Raw genomic sequence first — 16,543 nt, forward strand, 5'->3', positions numbered from 1 at the left:
CAATGTTGGCATAGAGACAGAATGAGAAAACAGGGTGGGAGAACAAGACCCAAAACCCCATGTCCAAAATGCAACAGAGGCTTCCATTGGGCCTCAGAATGTAGACTGATTCAGGGAAATGGGATGAGGGGCCCAGGGCAAAAAACACCTGGGGCATGATGGCAGCCAATGGTGCATCCAGAGAGTGCCTAGAAGTCCAGTACTCAGACATGACCAATCAGCCAGGAAGCCATATGATGGGACAAGGGGATTATACAATCAACCAACCAGGAAGCAATCTGATGGGAAAAAGAGATTACAATTGGGGAGAACAGAGTTGTATGCAGCTGGGACAACTGAGATATCTCCTGGAGAGGTAAAATCTGTTCCTCTCCAGTCTATGGATCCCTTGCCTCCAGACACAGTAGGTTTGACCATTTCACCTCCTGAGAGCACTTACAAAACAGCGTCCATCCATACACTGATGTGGGAAACTGGAGAATGTATAGATAATATCCCAGTCACTAATACAGGTAGACAATGTGTGACCTATCACCCAGGAGAAATAGTAGCATCAGGTTTATTAATAGAGACTCCTAATAAGCAATCTAGTGATAGTCGCCCAAATTCTGACTCCAAGCCAAAAAAATCCAGAATATACTGGACAGCAGCTGTGACAGCTGACAGACCTATGCTCACGATCTATATAAATGGCCTACCATTGGAAGGATTGGTAGACACAGGTGCAGATTGTACAGTCATTAGAGGTGCCAACTGACCCAATCACTGGCCAAAGATTAAGGCAGACACCTACATGTCTCGTGTAAGAGGATCAATAGCAGCTGAAATTAGTGTTACCCCTTTGAAATGGACTTTTGGAGGTGAAACAGGAGTTTTTACTCCTTTTATAGTTGAAAAAATTCCCATCAATCTGTGGGGAAGAGACATTTTACAACAATTAGGATTAAAAATGAGTACCTCGGTTTTTTAGGCAGGGCTGCTGTTGAAGGCCTGCCAACACTTCCCCCTGTTCCTATCCAATGGAAAACGGATACACCAGTGTGGATAGAACAGTGACCCTTAAGTAGCGATAAAATTCAGGCCTTATTAGCTATATAGTACAGGAGCAACTTGACCAAGCACACTTACAACCTTCTCTAAGTCCTTGGAATTCCCCAGTATTTGTTGTAAGTAAGAAATCTAGAAAATGGAGGATGTTGACTGATTTAAGAAAGGCAAATAAACAGAAGGAAACTATGGGAACTCTTCAGTCTGGACGTCCATCTCCTATTCAATTGCCTAGAGAATGGCCTCTTTGGGTTATAGACATTAAGGATTGTTTCTATTGTATCCCGCTAGATAAGGAGGATATGAAAAGATTTGCCTTTTCAGGGCCTTTCAGTTAACTTAGCTGAGCCTTATAAAAGATATGAATGGACAGTTTTGCCACAGGGAATGAAAAACAACCTCACTATGTGCCAAATGTATGTTGCTGCTGCTCTTGCTCCAATAAGAAAAGCATTTCCAAAAGTGATGTTATTACATTACATGGATGATATATTGGGATGTGCACCTGAGGAACAAAGGTTAGAAACATGTCTACAAAAAAACATAGAAATCCTAAGGAACTACAAATTGCACATAGCTCCAGAAAAAATTCAAAGACATGCTCCTTTTCAATATTTAGGATATGAAGTATACCCTAAGGTGCTTACAGTACAAAAACTTTCCTTAAGAACAGAGAAGCTAAACACCTTAAATGACTTTCAGAAATCGATAGGAGATATCCAATGGATGCATCCAGTGTTAGGCTTGACTACTTAACAATTACAACCATTATATGACATTTTAAGGGGAGACAGTGCTTTAAACTCACCACACCAGCTTACAAAAGAAGCTCAAGAGGCTTTGAGAGAAGTTGAACTGGCTTTATCCAATGTGGTTGAAAGAGTCACTCAAAAACCCTTGGAAATATCAGTTTTTGCTACACAAGAGGCACCCACAGCAGTCCTTCATCAAGGAGACAGTGTGATAGAGTGGGTGAACTTCCCGGCATAAACAGAACAAAGCCTTACTCCTTACCCAGTGCTTGTGGCTACAATTTTATAAAAGCCATTAAGCAAGCAGTACAATTATCTGGGATAATCCCTGACAAGATAAATACCTTTTATACTAATACAAATTAATGTATGCTGTGAAACCATCCCAGAGTGGTAAATTTTATTAGCCATGGCTCTAAATTTTACACACGGGTCTCCATTAAAGATAATCAGACTATTACATAATTGGCGATGGATTCTTGAAAAGAAGGTTTCTAAAGTTCCTCTTAAAGGATCAACTGTCTTTACAGATGCATCCAAACATAATATTTGAGCTGTATACTCTCGTGACTTAACTATAAAGATAGTCAGAACTCCTTTTCAGTCCACTCAGCAGAATGAATTGTATGCAATCATTCTAGCTCTTAATTATTATCCAGGAGATATAATATCTGATTCGGCCTATTCAGTAGGTGTGGTACAAAGAATTGTCACAGCCCAAATAAAATTTGTAGCCTCTAACATATATCAGCTCTTCAAGGAACTTCAAGAGCACGTGAGAAAGCATCCAGGTAAGAGTTATATCTTGCATGTCCATTCTTATAGTGGACTTCCAGGTCCTATTTTTGATGGTAATTCAAAGGCAGATAGCCTTCTAACTAAGCTGGCCAATACTCCTTTATTTCAAGAAGCCCAAGAATCTCATTTTAAATATCATCAGGCTGCTCGAACTTTACATTTGCCATTTGGAATAACAAGAGAGGAAGCTAGAAGCATAGTAAAAGCCTGTACAGCTTGCCTTGCTTTCCACGTTCCTACACTGCCTCCAGGGAAGAACGCTTGTGGTTTGAGACCCAATGAAATCTGGCAAATGGATGTGACCCATTGTAAATCTTTTGGTCATCTGTCTTTTATCCATGTTATAGTAGACACTTTTTTAGGATTCACTTTCGCAATACCAGCAGCAAAAGAGACAGCCCGAGTGGTCACTGAATTTCTTATACAAGCATTTGCAATTATGGGTGTGCCACAAGCCATAAAAACAGACAATGGCCCTGCATATACTTCCAAACATTTTGCACACTTTTGTACACAGTATAAGATTTTACACACCACTGGCATACCCTTTAATCCTCAACGATAGGCAATAGTAGAGAGGAGAAATAGAGACATTAAGATGCTCCTCCAAAAACAAAAGAAAGGGGGAGCCACAGGTAACCCTAGAGAACTTCTAAATCTAGCTCTTTATACTATTAATTTCTTGATTTTTGACAAAGATGCACTGGATCCGGCAGACAGGTTTTATAACCCATCGGAAGGGCAGTGTCCAGTGCGAGCAGCTCCACTATCTTTAGATAATCACCAGGTGAGGTGGAGAGACCCAGAAAGTGGTGAATGGAAGAGACCGATAGGTTAACTGCTTGGGGAAGAGGGTTTGCTTGTATCTCCACAGATAGAGAAGGAATCAGATGGGTGCCAACAAGCCGTATTCTCCTTGTCCATTGGAAAGAGACAGAGCAGACCCTTGAAACGAAGAAGACCCAAGAAACATCGGGTGATTCCATTGCTGACTGTGCCCACCATTGAATGAGCATGGCAGTTATAGTGTTTGACTCATGGACATCAAAAATTGTTGGACTTGAAAACCCTCAGGAATCACTGCATTCTCTGAAACATGATAAGATTGTTGTAGGACCTCAAAACCCTCAGGAATCATTGGATTCTCTAGATATGATAAGACTGTTGTAGGACTTGAAAACCCTCAGGAATCATTGGATTCTCTGAGATGTGATAAGACTATTGTTGGTAGGACTGCAAAACCCTCAGGAATCATTGGATTTTCTGAGAAATGATAAGACTGTTGCAGGACTTCAAAATCTGCTGGAATCATTGGATTCCCTAACAGATAAAAAAGACTATTGCAGGACTTCAAAAACTTGCAGGGATCATTGGATTCCCTAATACGTAAAAAGAATGTTGCAGAACTTCAAAAACTGGTGGGGATCATTGGATTTCCTGACACGTGAAGCAATGGACAATAGATTGGTTTTGGACTATTTCTTGGCTGCTGAAGGAGGCGTATGTGTGATTGTTGTTTACATACCCTCCTAGACTTCTTGAAATCTCTTACAATACCATATTGATTCACATTGTTTGTTATATCACTACTTACATATAAAATTCATGTTTGTTACACCACATTGAGCCTGCACTGACTGTGGGGAGAGTCATCAGTGCTAGCCTGTGCGTTATTGCTATGTGCTTATGTAATACCTCCCATGCTGATGGGTTTGTGCATACCTGTTTCTAATAAGACCCTTCAGCCCAGAAATCTGCTAGCAATCCCCACTTCCCTTTGGTGCTTTTTATCTCCCTTCCTGAGATGTCGGAGAGGGCATGATCATCTCCTTTTTAGTGCTTTCACCTCCCTTACTGAGAAGTCAGGGGGGGATGTGATCACCTCCTTTTCAGTGTTTTCACCTCTTTTCCTGAGAAGTCAGGTATGGCGTGACCATCTGTGTTCTAAAACAAAAGAAAGTGGGAGATGTAGAGGGCTGAAACTCTTGAGTCATGCACTGAGGTCAGTTCAAGCACTTGGGACTAAGTACTGATTGGACAATACTCTATGGGCATATGCTTGGAAAATGGCCCTTCCCACTATATCATGTGCTGATTCAATGATTGATGTATACAGAGGATTGTAGGAGGGACTAGGGGGTGGAGTGAGACTAGCCAAGTTCACTTTTGGCGGCAGACAAGGAAGAAGGTGGTTGTGGAGATTCTGTTTCCATCCTGTTCACTTCTACACCTAAAGACCAAGAATAAACACTAAGGACTTTTGCTTATCCTGACTCAGGCTGATTCTGACGTATCCTGGGTGCTAGTGTGGTCGTCACAGGAATACAATGAAATCACATGAGAAAAGGCATTATGTGGTTCATAACCTTTGGCCCAAGGGTCCCTCAACTGCCTATACCATCCAAGGAGGTACACACACACACACACACACACACACACACACACACACACACACTTTTAATGGAATACTATAGCATCATTAGAAATGATGAATGAGGAATTCAGTTATTACCTTACTTATTATTAGTCACTTTGGATACATATACAGTTCCTCCTTTAGTAGCAAGCATTGTTGTTGTTATATTTTATATTGCTGAGGTCTACTTTGTTCACAGTAGGCACTTAATAAATATCTGATGAATCAAATTGAACTTATGCCAAGAGAAGAATTCTAAGGAAGACTTCCCTCACCTGCTCCCTTCTTTTATCCCAACCCCTTTGGGAAGAATAAGGATACTAGTCACTTCCATAGATAGAGAAAATTATCTTCTGGGAGCTTCAACTGAAGGCTGAAAAGAAAGGGAATATGGGAATAAGTGTTTATTAAGTACACATTATGTGCTAAATATTATAATAAACGGTTTACAAATATTACCTCATTTGATCCTTACAACAACCCCACAAAACAGATGCTGTTATGATCCTCATTTTACAATTTTGGAAACTGAGAAAATAGTGGTTAAGAATAACAAAGAATTCAAATCTGAATTCAGGTCTTCCTGACCCCAAGCCTATTGCTCCCCACACTGTACTACCAGTGACTAGACAGTGACCAGCAGCATGTTCATCATACTTATGGGAATTGCCCTGAAGTGAACACCAGTGTAAGCCTACCATGTGGCCCCAGCCCCGCCATACGGAAAGGGAGTTGAAAGCATCAGAGATGTGATTCCTCCATTACTCCCAAGTTCTTCTCTAAGTAGTTTCTGGGGGCACAATTGCTGGAAAGGCTGATAGGGAACTCCTCAGTGTCACAGAACATCTCCATCATCAGACATTCTTTTAGCATGATAGCAGTCTCATGTAATCTTTTTTGTCAGAAACTTGTACCAGAGGAGAGGAAGCTTTCCTGTACCCCTATTTCTCAAGTCACCTGACATAGTTCTGAAGTCCTATTTCACTCCTTCCAAAGTGGCAGAAATGATAAAGGACAGAAAGAAAGGAAAGGTTATGGTTGGCAGAAAAACAGGCACACACAAAAACCCCATTGACAGAGCTATGATTGATTTGGAATAATACTCCAAATTATAATCCTAGTTTAGCCAATCAACAGGAAATGGCAACAATTTTCTTTTCTTTTTTTTTTTTTTTTGGAGATTTTTAACCAACTTTAATGAAATTGAAAGTGGGCTTTAAAACATGAACAAGTGAAAATATCATGCCTAGAATTTAGGGATATAAGAGATCATTTTATACATGGAAACTGATATCCTGTTGAGCAATTACTTAGAAAATATAACTAGGAAAAAACACCCATTTGCCAAAGATTGACATGTGTGCTAGTTCATTATGTTGGTCATTTTCTCTGAGAGCTTTGGCACTGTACTGGATGGAGTCTGGTTATTGAAGCAAAATATCTGGGCTCCAATACACATTTGCATACTTATTAGTTGGGTGATTAGGAGAAAGACACTTAACCTGTCTTGGACTCAGAGGTAAACTTGTAATAATAATATAATGCAGAGTCATTATAAGGAAAAAGGACTTTGTATGTATGCTTTGATACACTTTATAAATGAATTCCTTCTCTTCATTGTCTCACGCCTTTCTTTTCTCTTTTCCTTTCTTCTCTCTTCCTTCATTCCTTTCTGTCCTTCCTTTTCTCTCCCTTCCTTTCCTCTCTGTCTCTATCTCTTTGTCAACAATTTTCTGTGCACCAAGAACTGATGGGGTCAATGAACTTTATCTATCTTTCAGATGAAGATTAGGTATCTATGTAATAAATTGTCCAATCAGATTATACTCGAAAGAAGAAAATGAGCTCTGATGGGCGAATTTCTTAGCCTGATATATTTGAACTCTCTCTTTAATGAAAATGAATGCATTGGCTTTTATAGAGAGAGTTCAATCCATCAATCAAGATTTTATTAAGTGAAGGCTAGAGCTGAACTGGAGTCCTCCTAATTCCAAGCCTAAGCCTCTATCCAGAGTATTGGACTTGGCATAAGGGAAACCTGAACTTCAATCCTGAATCAGGCACTTACTAAATAGATGATCTTGGATGAGTCCCTTAATTTCAGCTCAGTTTCTTTATCTGTAAGGTGGAGATAATAGCACCAAACTCACAGTGTTGTTGTGAGGATCATTTAAGAACGCACTTGTAAAGCTGTTTGCAAAACAGTTTTTAAAAAGTGCTATATAAATACTATGCAAACACTAACAATTAACCCAGCCACCTATCCCAATTGCAAAAGAAATTGTTTAATTTGCTCCAAAAAAAATAAAGTAGCTCTCTTCCAATACAAATAAGTTTGGCATAATCAAGTGATGTTTTTCACACTTGAGAATGAAAGGCTCACCATGATGCTGTATGAAGGTTAAGGCTGAACAGCAGCCTTTCCTTTCTGAAGCGGAAGAGGAGTCAAATACAGATGTGGCTTCTTGCTCACAGGGAGGGGAAGGGCAAGCTTCTCCCACACAGACCATCAGTTTCCAAAAGGAGGAGGAAGAATAAAAGGAGCATGGGATAGGAAATTATGAAAATATGCTATTTGGACACTGGTGGAGAAAGTCAGGCTGTCCCTTTCATCACTTTGTGAGTAGCTTCCCCCAAAGAAAACAATTTACAAAGTCCACCAGGGAACAAAAGGAGCTTCCAAAATGCAAAGTGTTTATTTAGAGAGGAGAGCCCTTACTTCAGGTGCTACAAGTTCTGACAGCCAGCTTTTGTAAGAGCCCCTTGATTCAAAATCACAGACTCCCAGAATCTCAGACCATGGATCTAGTCAGAAGAGGTAACTGAGCCCTGAGGCTGCGGGGGTCTGCCCAGGAGTATTGAGCTGGCCAAGGGGAGGGCCAGACCTAGAACCTCTGAGTCCAGACTGTTCTCACCCAGACCTCCCCATCTTTCGTGTTTTAAAGAGTGTCCTTAAGAAGTCTGCAATTCAAAAGTATCTTTTTTCAGGAGATTATAGGGCCTTGATTCCTTCTTTGAATAATGCTGATTGATTCCCAGAAACATTTGGTTTCTTGGACATGCCCAAGCCACTAAGCCTTGAAATGGAATGGCAGAATTCAAAAGAGATTTCTTTCAAAGCTATATTCAACCCCTGCCAGCAGGAGAGTCCAAAGAAATCACTAAATCCAAATCGAGACCCATCCACTTCCTCTGCCTGAACCACAGAGAGCAGCACCAACCATTATTTCGGACTGTAGAGTACAATTAAGGCAGCGGCGACTTTGTTTCTCTAGAGTCGGATCTAACACCCCCCTCCTCCCGACCCTAACAGTCATTTCTATCATTACCAGATGGTGTGACAATCACTATGTAAACATACAGAGGGAGAATTCAGCAGGGATGATACTAAAAATAGGAAGCCTGGGCTTCCCTCAAAAAACTTCTAGGACCTTCTAAAAAAAAGTAATTATAGTGGATCTAAGAGCAAAGTCCTCTCCCATTCCAAGGTCATCTCTCATATTCTTCACCAGCCTAGAGGGATTTGTACTGAGGGAGGTTTCCATGAGAACTCAAAGCTTATGTGTCTGCAAGAGTCACATATCATTAATAAATGTTCAGAGCACTGATCTCCAGACAGACCTAGTTCAATGTAATGAACCAGTTCCATGAAAAGACCACTTGAGAGCAGAATCAGGAAAACAATATCAATATGACTACATCAATAGAAATGTAAAAAATAAAAAAAAGAAGCTGCATATTTCACAACAATAATGACCGCAACTGACCCCAAACAAGATTAAAAAAAAAAAATGGATCACCCTCCTTTCTTTATGGAGTGTAGAATGCTGTATATGCTACCATGCCCCAATATTGATTGGGTATTCATTAGTTTTGCCAATCTGCTTTTCCCCTCCTCATTATTCTTTGTTACTTGAGTTAGCTTGCTAGAATGGGCTTTCATACTATCATTGAAATGATAGCATTAAAAAAAATTTTTTTTAATTAAACCCCAGGGGAAAAAGAGAAAAAAATAATAAATAATAGTTCCAGCAAAATAGCAATTAGATCCAAAGGAACAAGATTACAAATTTACAACAATATTTGGGGATACCATACAGAAATTTGGGTATAACACCTTTGCTTATTATTTTTTAAATTTTTTATTGATATTCATCTTCATTTCCAAATACATTCTCCTCTTTTCCCTATATAGAAGCTATCCACTATAAGAAAGAATAAAAGAGAGGGAAAAAAAAGCAGAGCAACAAAACTAAGCAAGTGACTAAGAGTGACTAGCAACATATGACCCACTGTACTACCAGGACTTCATCTGCAGGGAGGGAAATGTGCTTTCTTCTGTCTTGGTCAGAGCCACACTTAAGTCATCCCAAGGCCTTAGTATTCAATTCTGTTTTGGGGGGTTCTTTCCATTAGGTTATCTTGCTATATATATAGCTTTCTCAGTTCTACTTATTTTACTCTGTCTCTATTTATATAAGTCTTGCCATGCTTCCCTATGTTCTTCATAGAAAAATGCTTTGTTCCTTTCAAGAGAAGCAGCTCCTTGGAGTTATAGGAGCCATAACTCGTTTTGCTGCTTGCCACTGATGTAACCTTGGATCAGTCACTTAAGAGAACTCTAAATGTATCCGTTTCCTCACTTGCATAATGAGGGGTCCCCTGAGATCCCTTCCATCTCTAAACTCTATTTATGACAGGAAAATATCTCATTGAAAATCTACTGACCCAAGCCCATCAAGTATAAATATCTAGGCCCTGAGGATATAAAAAATTCTTGTCCTCAAGAAGATAACATGTATGGGACTGATACAAGAAAACAGATAAGTAAAAGAAGGAAGTTTGAAAAAGGTGAGAGTAATAATGGGCCATCAGGAAAGATGCAGAGGAGTATGATGTCACAGAGGAAAAAGTGCTGCATGTGGAGCCAGAGGACCTGAGAGCAACTGATTAATACTACTATGTGCTGGCCGATGTGACAGTCACACACAAAAGCACACAAAGAATAAAATGAAAACAGCTTGTGCCCTCGAGAAGCTCAAGCTTTGTTACAGGTACAAAGAGTGGACAAGGAGGTGGACACTGCAGGTTCCATCACTAGCTTGGTCTGCTCAAGCTAGACAAGGGCAATGCTAAAGGACTAGAGGGGACAACAGGTTCCCCGAGGCAGGATACTAGGGAGGCCTGAAGCAGCCGGCTTTATGGGAGAGAACAGGCCTGCTGGTGATTCACTCTTGGGTGCTTCCTTCTTTACCACAAAATGCATTTTCATCTGTCTTTTAATCAAAAGTATATCTGTATTTTCACCCCAACCATTTATGCAACATTTATGAACTAAGGCAAACATCCAAAGGGATGGACCTCCTCTTCCCCTACCCCTTTCTGAAAGTCTTAATCAAGTCTCTCTCTAAACCTCTCAGATTCAGCTGCTGGAACTGTGGCTGGGACAGGGGAAAACTGCCAAAGAGAGCTACCCATGTGTTGCACCATGTGTACTAAACATCCATTAACAGAATAATTGAGAATTGTCTGCACATCCAAGAAAATGTCACCAACACCTTCTATGCCAGGCAGTTTTCCAATCCTTCACCAGAAGCTTTCTCCAGTGCCCGCCTCACCGTGGTGTGGACAGGACCCTCCTGCATTTACAGAGGCTGTGCCAGCAGAGTGTGAGCTCTGACAGGCCCTAACGAGCAAAATGGGCCAGCAATAAGCTTTTTGTCTGGGGTCTGGGGACCAGCCTTGATGGAAGCTCCCCACCAAAAATATCTAGCTACCAAGGGATGGATGTATTCAACCACAGCATCTCAGAAAGACCATTTATTAAAGAGTAGAAGGGTTGGGATCTGTACTGGTGGAAAGCCCACATTTAAGGAAATAAAAGATGCTTAAAGTAATTAAGGAATTGTCTAATAACAATTGCAAACTGCTGGTGATTACTTAAAGCTTTTTAGAGATAGCCAAATGTGAAAAAAAATTCCTATAAAAGCAAGGAGTGACCAAGTAGACCTGCTCAGAGTCTAAAGAAAAGGCTGAATGCCTAATAATTGTACAAAAGAATGCTCTAAATTACTAAGAGAAATGCATAAGAAAGCAAAGTAACAAGAATAGTGGCTTGTTCACTATCAGGGACTGGCAGGCACATTCCAGGCACATTCCTGCATTGCTGGTGGGACTGAGAGATGACATGACCATTTTGGAGAGCAACCTGGAAGAGATGTCATTGTTACCACCAGATTATCTGGCCCAGGAAATCATGATGTTAGGAATACAGCCCTTGGAGACCATATGGTATAAGCTCCAAGTGTTCTGTCTTAAGAATATTGTATTTCTGCTTTAGATTATCTTGTCTTATTTTACACTTTATGGCCAACCATGAAGAAGTGCCGGAGTGAGATGCTTAACCTAACCCTCCAACTCTACCACTAAGAAGAATGACATAAAACACCTGGTTCACTTTTTCTATAAAAATAGCTACTCATCCTCCCATTTGTTTGCTAACTCTCTTTTGGAACTTAGCCTATGGTCAATGGCATTATAATAATAAAATCTTTGCCTCTTGATTTGGAAATGCTCCAAGCCTATAAATTTTTTTGAGATACCTCACAACACTGGCTAGGAAGCCCAATATTTTGGGGGAGACAATGCATCTCAACAGAATTATACAAATAAAATGATTAAAATATGCATACTTTTATTTTCTTTCTCACTTTTTCCCTTTTTGATTTGATTTTTCTGGTGCAGCAAGATAATTGTATAAATATGTATTCATATATTGGATTTAATATATTTTTACTACATTTAACATAAAAAATTTTAAAATATATATATATACACTCTATGATCCAGAAATTCTACTGGTAGGCATGGAGTACAATGAAGTCATTAAAAAAAAAAGAAAAAAAAAGGCTTTGTATACATTAAAATCTTTATAATAGCTCCTTCTGTGACAGCACTGGTTTGAAAACAAAGCACATGCTCATAGACTGAGGGATGGATAGACAAATTACACTACAGGCATGTGACCATGCTATGAAAAATGATGAAGGTGATGAATCCAGAGAAGTATGGAAAGATCTACATTTACTGATTCAAAGTAAAGTAAAGAGAGCCATGAAAACAACATACACAATGACTGCAACACTAGAAAGAACCACCCAACAAACTTTTAGCAACTGAATGTTGCTAAAGTATAAAAAAAAAAACTCAACATTAAAGAAGTAGCATGAGAACACAGCTCCCTCCATTCCTTTATAAAGGTCCATGAATGTGAAACACTATGGATAATATTGATTTTTTTTTTTTTTTCTGATGTGCTGGGATCAGTTTTAGTCCATTTTTTCCTCAAGGGAACCTCATTCTCTGGAATGAGGAGGGACCAAAGAAGCCCTAGTTTTTCTAGCAGGGAAGCTGGGATCCTTCTGCAGATGATGAGGTAACCCTAAGGAGCCTACTGGCAGTATTTTTGATGTGAATGGTACACCATAAAAACAGGGCAAGATAGACATTGCTTCAGCCCTTCTCTAATGGCCGAATGCACTGAGGGAGCCCAGAAGGAGAAACACACTATCTTCCTCTTGCCCCAAAGTTCCTCCTCTTCCAAACTACTGTAGGAAGGGGAGGGTACCACTATCAGAGGATTCCCCAGGGTCAGCCTTATCTCCTACCTTTCCCTTGATTGCCTGTCTTTTTTTTTTCTTCCTCCACAAGATCTCCTGCATATATTTCTCTTCTCAACTAGTACGACTGCTGCCCCACCTCTGGCTCTCACCGCCTCTCATCTGGACCTTTGCAATGGCATCCCTGCTTCAGGTCTTCCCCACCAAACCACTGCTCATGGCATCAGAGGGACTTTTTGAAAGCCCATGTCTGACCATGTCACTCCTATATTCAATAAACTCCAGTGATTTCCTACGCCTAGGATCAAATATAAACTCCTTGATGTTCCAGATTCTTCACAATCTGATGTCAATTGACTATCTCATCACTTCCTATTCCACCTGGCCAACAGTCTGACCAAACCAGCCTTTGGGCAACTTCTCACACCCAACAGTCCATCTCCCATGTCCTTGTCCTGGTACTGGCTATCCCCCGTGCCTGAGCTCCAATTTCTTTTTGTCTTGGCTTCTTAGAACCCTTAGTTTGCTGAAAAACTCAGCTAATATTACATCTTTCCTTATCATTCCCCTACCCCCTAGTCTCCACCAAAAAAAATTTTCCTTTGTGCAAATTTTTTGTATAAACTTACAAATTTACCCAATTTCTCCATCAATAGGATGGAAGCTCTATGGGGGGACTACCTCATGTTTGTCTTTGTATCCCCAAAACCTAGCCCAGGGCCTGTCCATAGTAGGCTTTTAATAAATTGATTCATTTGATTACCTAGCTATTTGATAATGATTTTAAGGGAAAAAATGTAAAAGAAGGGTTGAAAAGTATCAAACTATAGAAAAGTCTTAAAACTCTCCCAATTTTAATAATAGCTAATTACTTTGGGGGATTTTAATTCTGAAGAATCAAGCCTAATCAAAGCATAATCTTTAGATCCAAACTGAGTGCAACCAATAGCACTTAAATATAAAAAAGGAAATTACAATCCAGCAAGTTTTCTTACCTAGAAGAATGATTTGGAACAAAAAGAAAAACTAGGATGATGAAAAACAAAGTGCTAACTATCTAGAAACTACATTTACTTGAATTTTTGTAATCAAAAGAAATGATTAGGAAACAAATGATCTTCTACTACTCATTCTGGAGAAAAATAAACCCTATTAAGTATATGCACTGATTCATTCATTTTATTTATTGCTGCCTGCAATATGAAGAGCATGGAGAGTACATTTTTCAATAAGAGAGATGCTTCCTGTTCATTGAGAGTTTCTAGTGTATTAAGAATCTAAGATATGGCTGAACAGTGTAATCAAGCACATGTGAGATCCGAGAGCAGGTTGTCACCTAGAAGATTTCATGGATGACGATCTGGACTTAAAAGAATACACAGGAAATCCTTAGGCCAGAAAGAGGAAGTGACTATCCCAGGAATAGAGATCCAAAGGAGCAAGGGTAGAAGGGAAGTAAAGCCCAATGATTGGTCTAAAGGAACAGACTAACCCAGTTTGTCTGCATGTCAAAGTTCATCAGATAAAGCAAAGGAGGTACCAAAAGGCTAAGGGTCCCGAATGCCAGGCAAATGAGACAATGAAAAGCCATTGAAGTTTTAAACAAGTATTGATACGATCAAATATATGTGTAAAAATATATGTGTAAAGAAGCTTATTCTGATAGGAACATGACTTGGAGGGAGATGAGAATGAGGTGGGAAGACCTGCTGGAAGGCAACAGTCATGGGAGTCCATCTTAAGATGAAGAGGGAAGGTGGTAGGAAGAGTAGAGAGTAGGAAGGGACATGAGATGCTGCTGGTAGAATCAACAAAAAGGGTGAGTACTGGATATGAAAGACAAGGAAGAAAGAAAAGTCAAATACCCAAAGAACTATCACACTGTGTACCCTCTGATCCAGCAGTGTCATCACTGGGTCTATATCCTCAGGAAATCATAAAAGAGGGAAAAGGATCCCCAGATGCAAAAATGTTTGTAGCAGCTCTTTTTGTTGTGGCAAAAAATTGGAAACTGAGTGGATGTTAATCAATTGAAGAATGGTTAAATAAGTTGTGGTACATGAAGGTAATGGAATATTATTGTTTTATAAAAAATGATGAACAAGCTAATTATAGAAAGATCTGAAAAGATTTACATGAACTAATGCTAAGCAAAACAAGCTGAAGCAAGACTACATTGTACCCAGGAACAGTAAGAATGTGCCATCATCAACTATGAAAGACTTGGTTCTTCTCAGTAGTTCAGAGATCCAAAGGAATCTGAATAGACTTTGGACAGAAAAGGCCATCTGCATCCAGAGAAAGAACTAAGGAGACTGAATGTAAATCAACACTTCCTATGTTTACTTCTTTTTTCCTGTTTTTTTTTTTCTTTCCCATGGTTTTTCCTTTTTGCTCTGATTTTTCTCCCCCAACATGGATAAAGCAAAAGAAAGAAGAGTCAAAAGAACCTCACCCTCACAAACATGGCTGACTGAGTAAATGGAGGCGCCTCCAACAGAAAAGATTGAGATCAGGAGGAAGAACAGGTTGAAGAGGAAAGATACCAGTTTGGATCTAGACAGATTGAGTCTGAAGTGGATCCAAGTAGACATGTCCTGGAGGCAGCTGGAGGCTGTCTCTAATTAGAAAAAGCCAAGGAAAGAGGTCAGATAGACATTTGGGAGTCATTGGTGTGGAGGTGGAAGCTGAAACCATGGGAGGGGATGACATGGAGAAAGAAGCATGAAGACAGAAGAGAAACAGACCAAGGACAGATTCATGGAGAACAAGTAAGACTTTATGCTATTGGAAAAGTTAGTTGTTGTAACATATCTCCCAAGTGCCTTTCCCTCTGAGAAGAGAATTCCCTTCAATGGCACTTTACCTCTCTGAAAGTTGCCGAATCTGTGGAATTCCCATGTATTTCTGGAAGTGTTCCAAGACATTCACTACACCCTGTAGAAGGTTGGCAACTTCTCCATACTGTCGCCGCCTTGTCATGGCTCTGCAAAGAAAGTCAGAGATTAAGAGGTCCAGGATATCATCAAAAGAGTGACCAATGGTCTCTTATTAGAAGAATTATTTTCTAAGCTATATCAAAAGCTACTGACATTCATTTACATACTACACCAAGACTACATTTTAGACAACATTCCTGGCCAGGAAAGCTTATCTTTTTTCTAAGGTGATTACTGAGATCAACTGAGCCAATGTCAATAAAAGCATGTTCATGAAATCAACAGTAAAACTTGGCAAGGAGGCATAAATGATCCGTTTCCAAATTCTTTAATAAGTCATTTCCAAACTGTGGGTTCATGGTTTACTAGTCCCTGTATGAAACTCTTAATAGAGCAGTATCAAGTTCAAGGTAAGGTGTCAAGTTCATTTTGCTTGAACCAATTCAACTGGATAAAAAACATGGAGATCTCTGGGAAGAAATGGAAAAACAATCCCCACAAGAAGCCAAGTGGGTGTCCCCCGTCTCCCCTAGTTAGCAATTAAACCAAACCCACAAAAATGAGTCAGGGAGTCAATAGAGCATTTGTTCTGCTTTGTCTGACCTTCCTTTCTCCTCCTAAGGTCGGCAGAGTCACTAGATTTCCTTTATGCCATACTAAGGCACCAGAAACACTGCTGACTTAAGAGACAGTTGAGAATGTAACAGGCAAGAAAATGACAATGTCAGAATTTTGCTGAAAGAAAAAGGCAGTCTGAATTTTTTAATATGGTCAATGGATTTTACTGGAATCACTGATGATAAATTCAAACTTGCAATCAGCTCATCTTTTTCATGCTGCTTATTAGGTGCCAAGATCACTGCCCAAGAGCACTGTCTTGGCAATCCCGCATTAAAAAACACACAATGAATGGCACAAATAGCTCTTTAACTCTGTTGGATGTGCCCAGAAAAACACGCTGAGTTGCACATG

The 16,543-nt window shown here is 39.8% G+C and overlaps 1 protein-coding gene across 1 annotated transcript in view; it reads right to left on the reverse strand.

Annotated features, from left to right (window-relative positions):
• The window catches only part of VPS53 (VPS53 subunit of GARP complex), a 134,835-nt gene that overhangs the window by 70,727 nt on the left and 47,565 nt on the right, over positions 1 to 16,543 (reverse strand). Inside the window, exon 7 of the mRNA XM_051992209.1 lies at positions 15,499 to 15,618. Within this exon, the coding sequence (XP_051848169.1) occupies positions 15,499 to 15,618 (120 nt within the window). The remainder of the gene's footprint in view (positions 1 to 15,498; positions 15,619 to 16,543) is intronic.

Source organism: Antechinus flavipes, chromosome 4 (genome assembly GCF_016432865.1).
Source record: "Antechinus flavipes isolate AdamAnt ecotype Samford, QLD, Australia chromosome 4, AdamAnt_v2, whole genome shotgun sequence".
Lineage (NCBI taxonomy): Eukaryota > Metazoa > Chordata > Mammalia > Dasyuromorphia > Dasyuridae > Antechinus > Antechinus flavipes.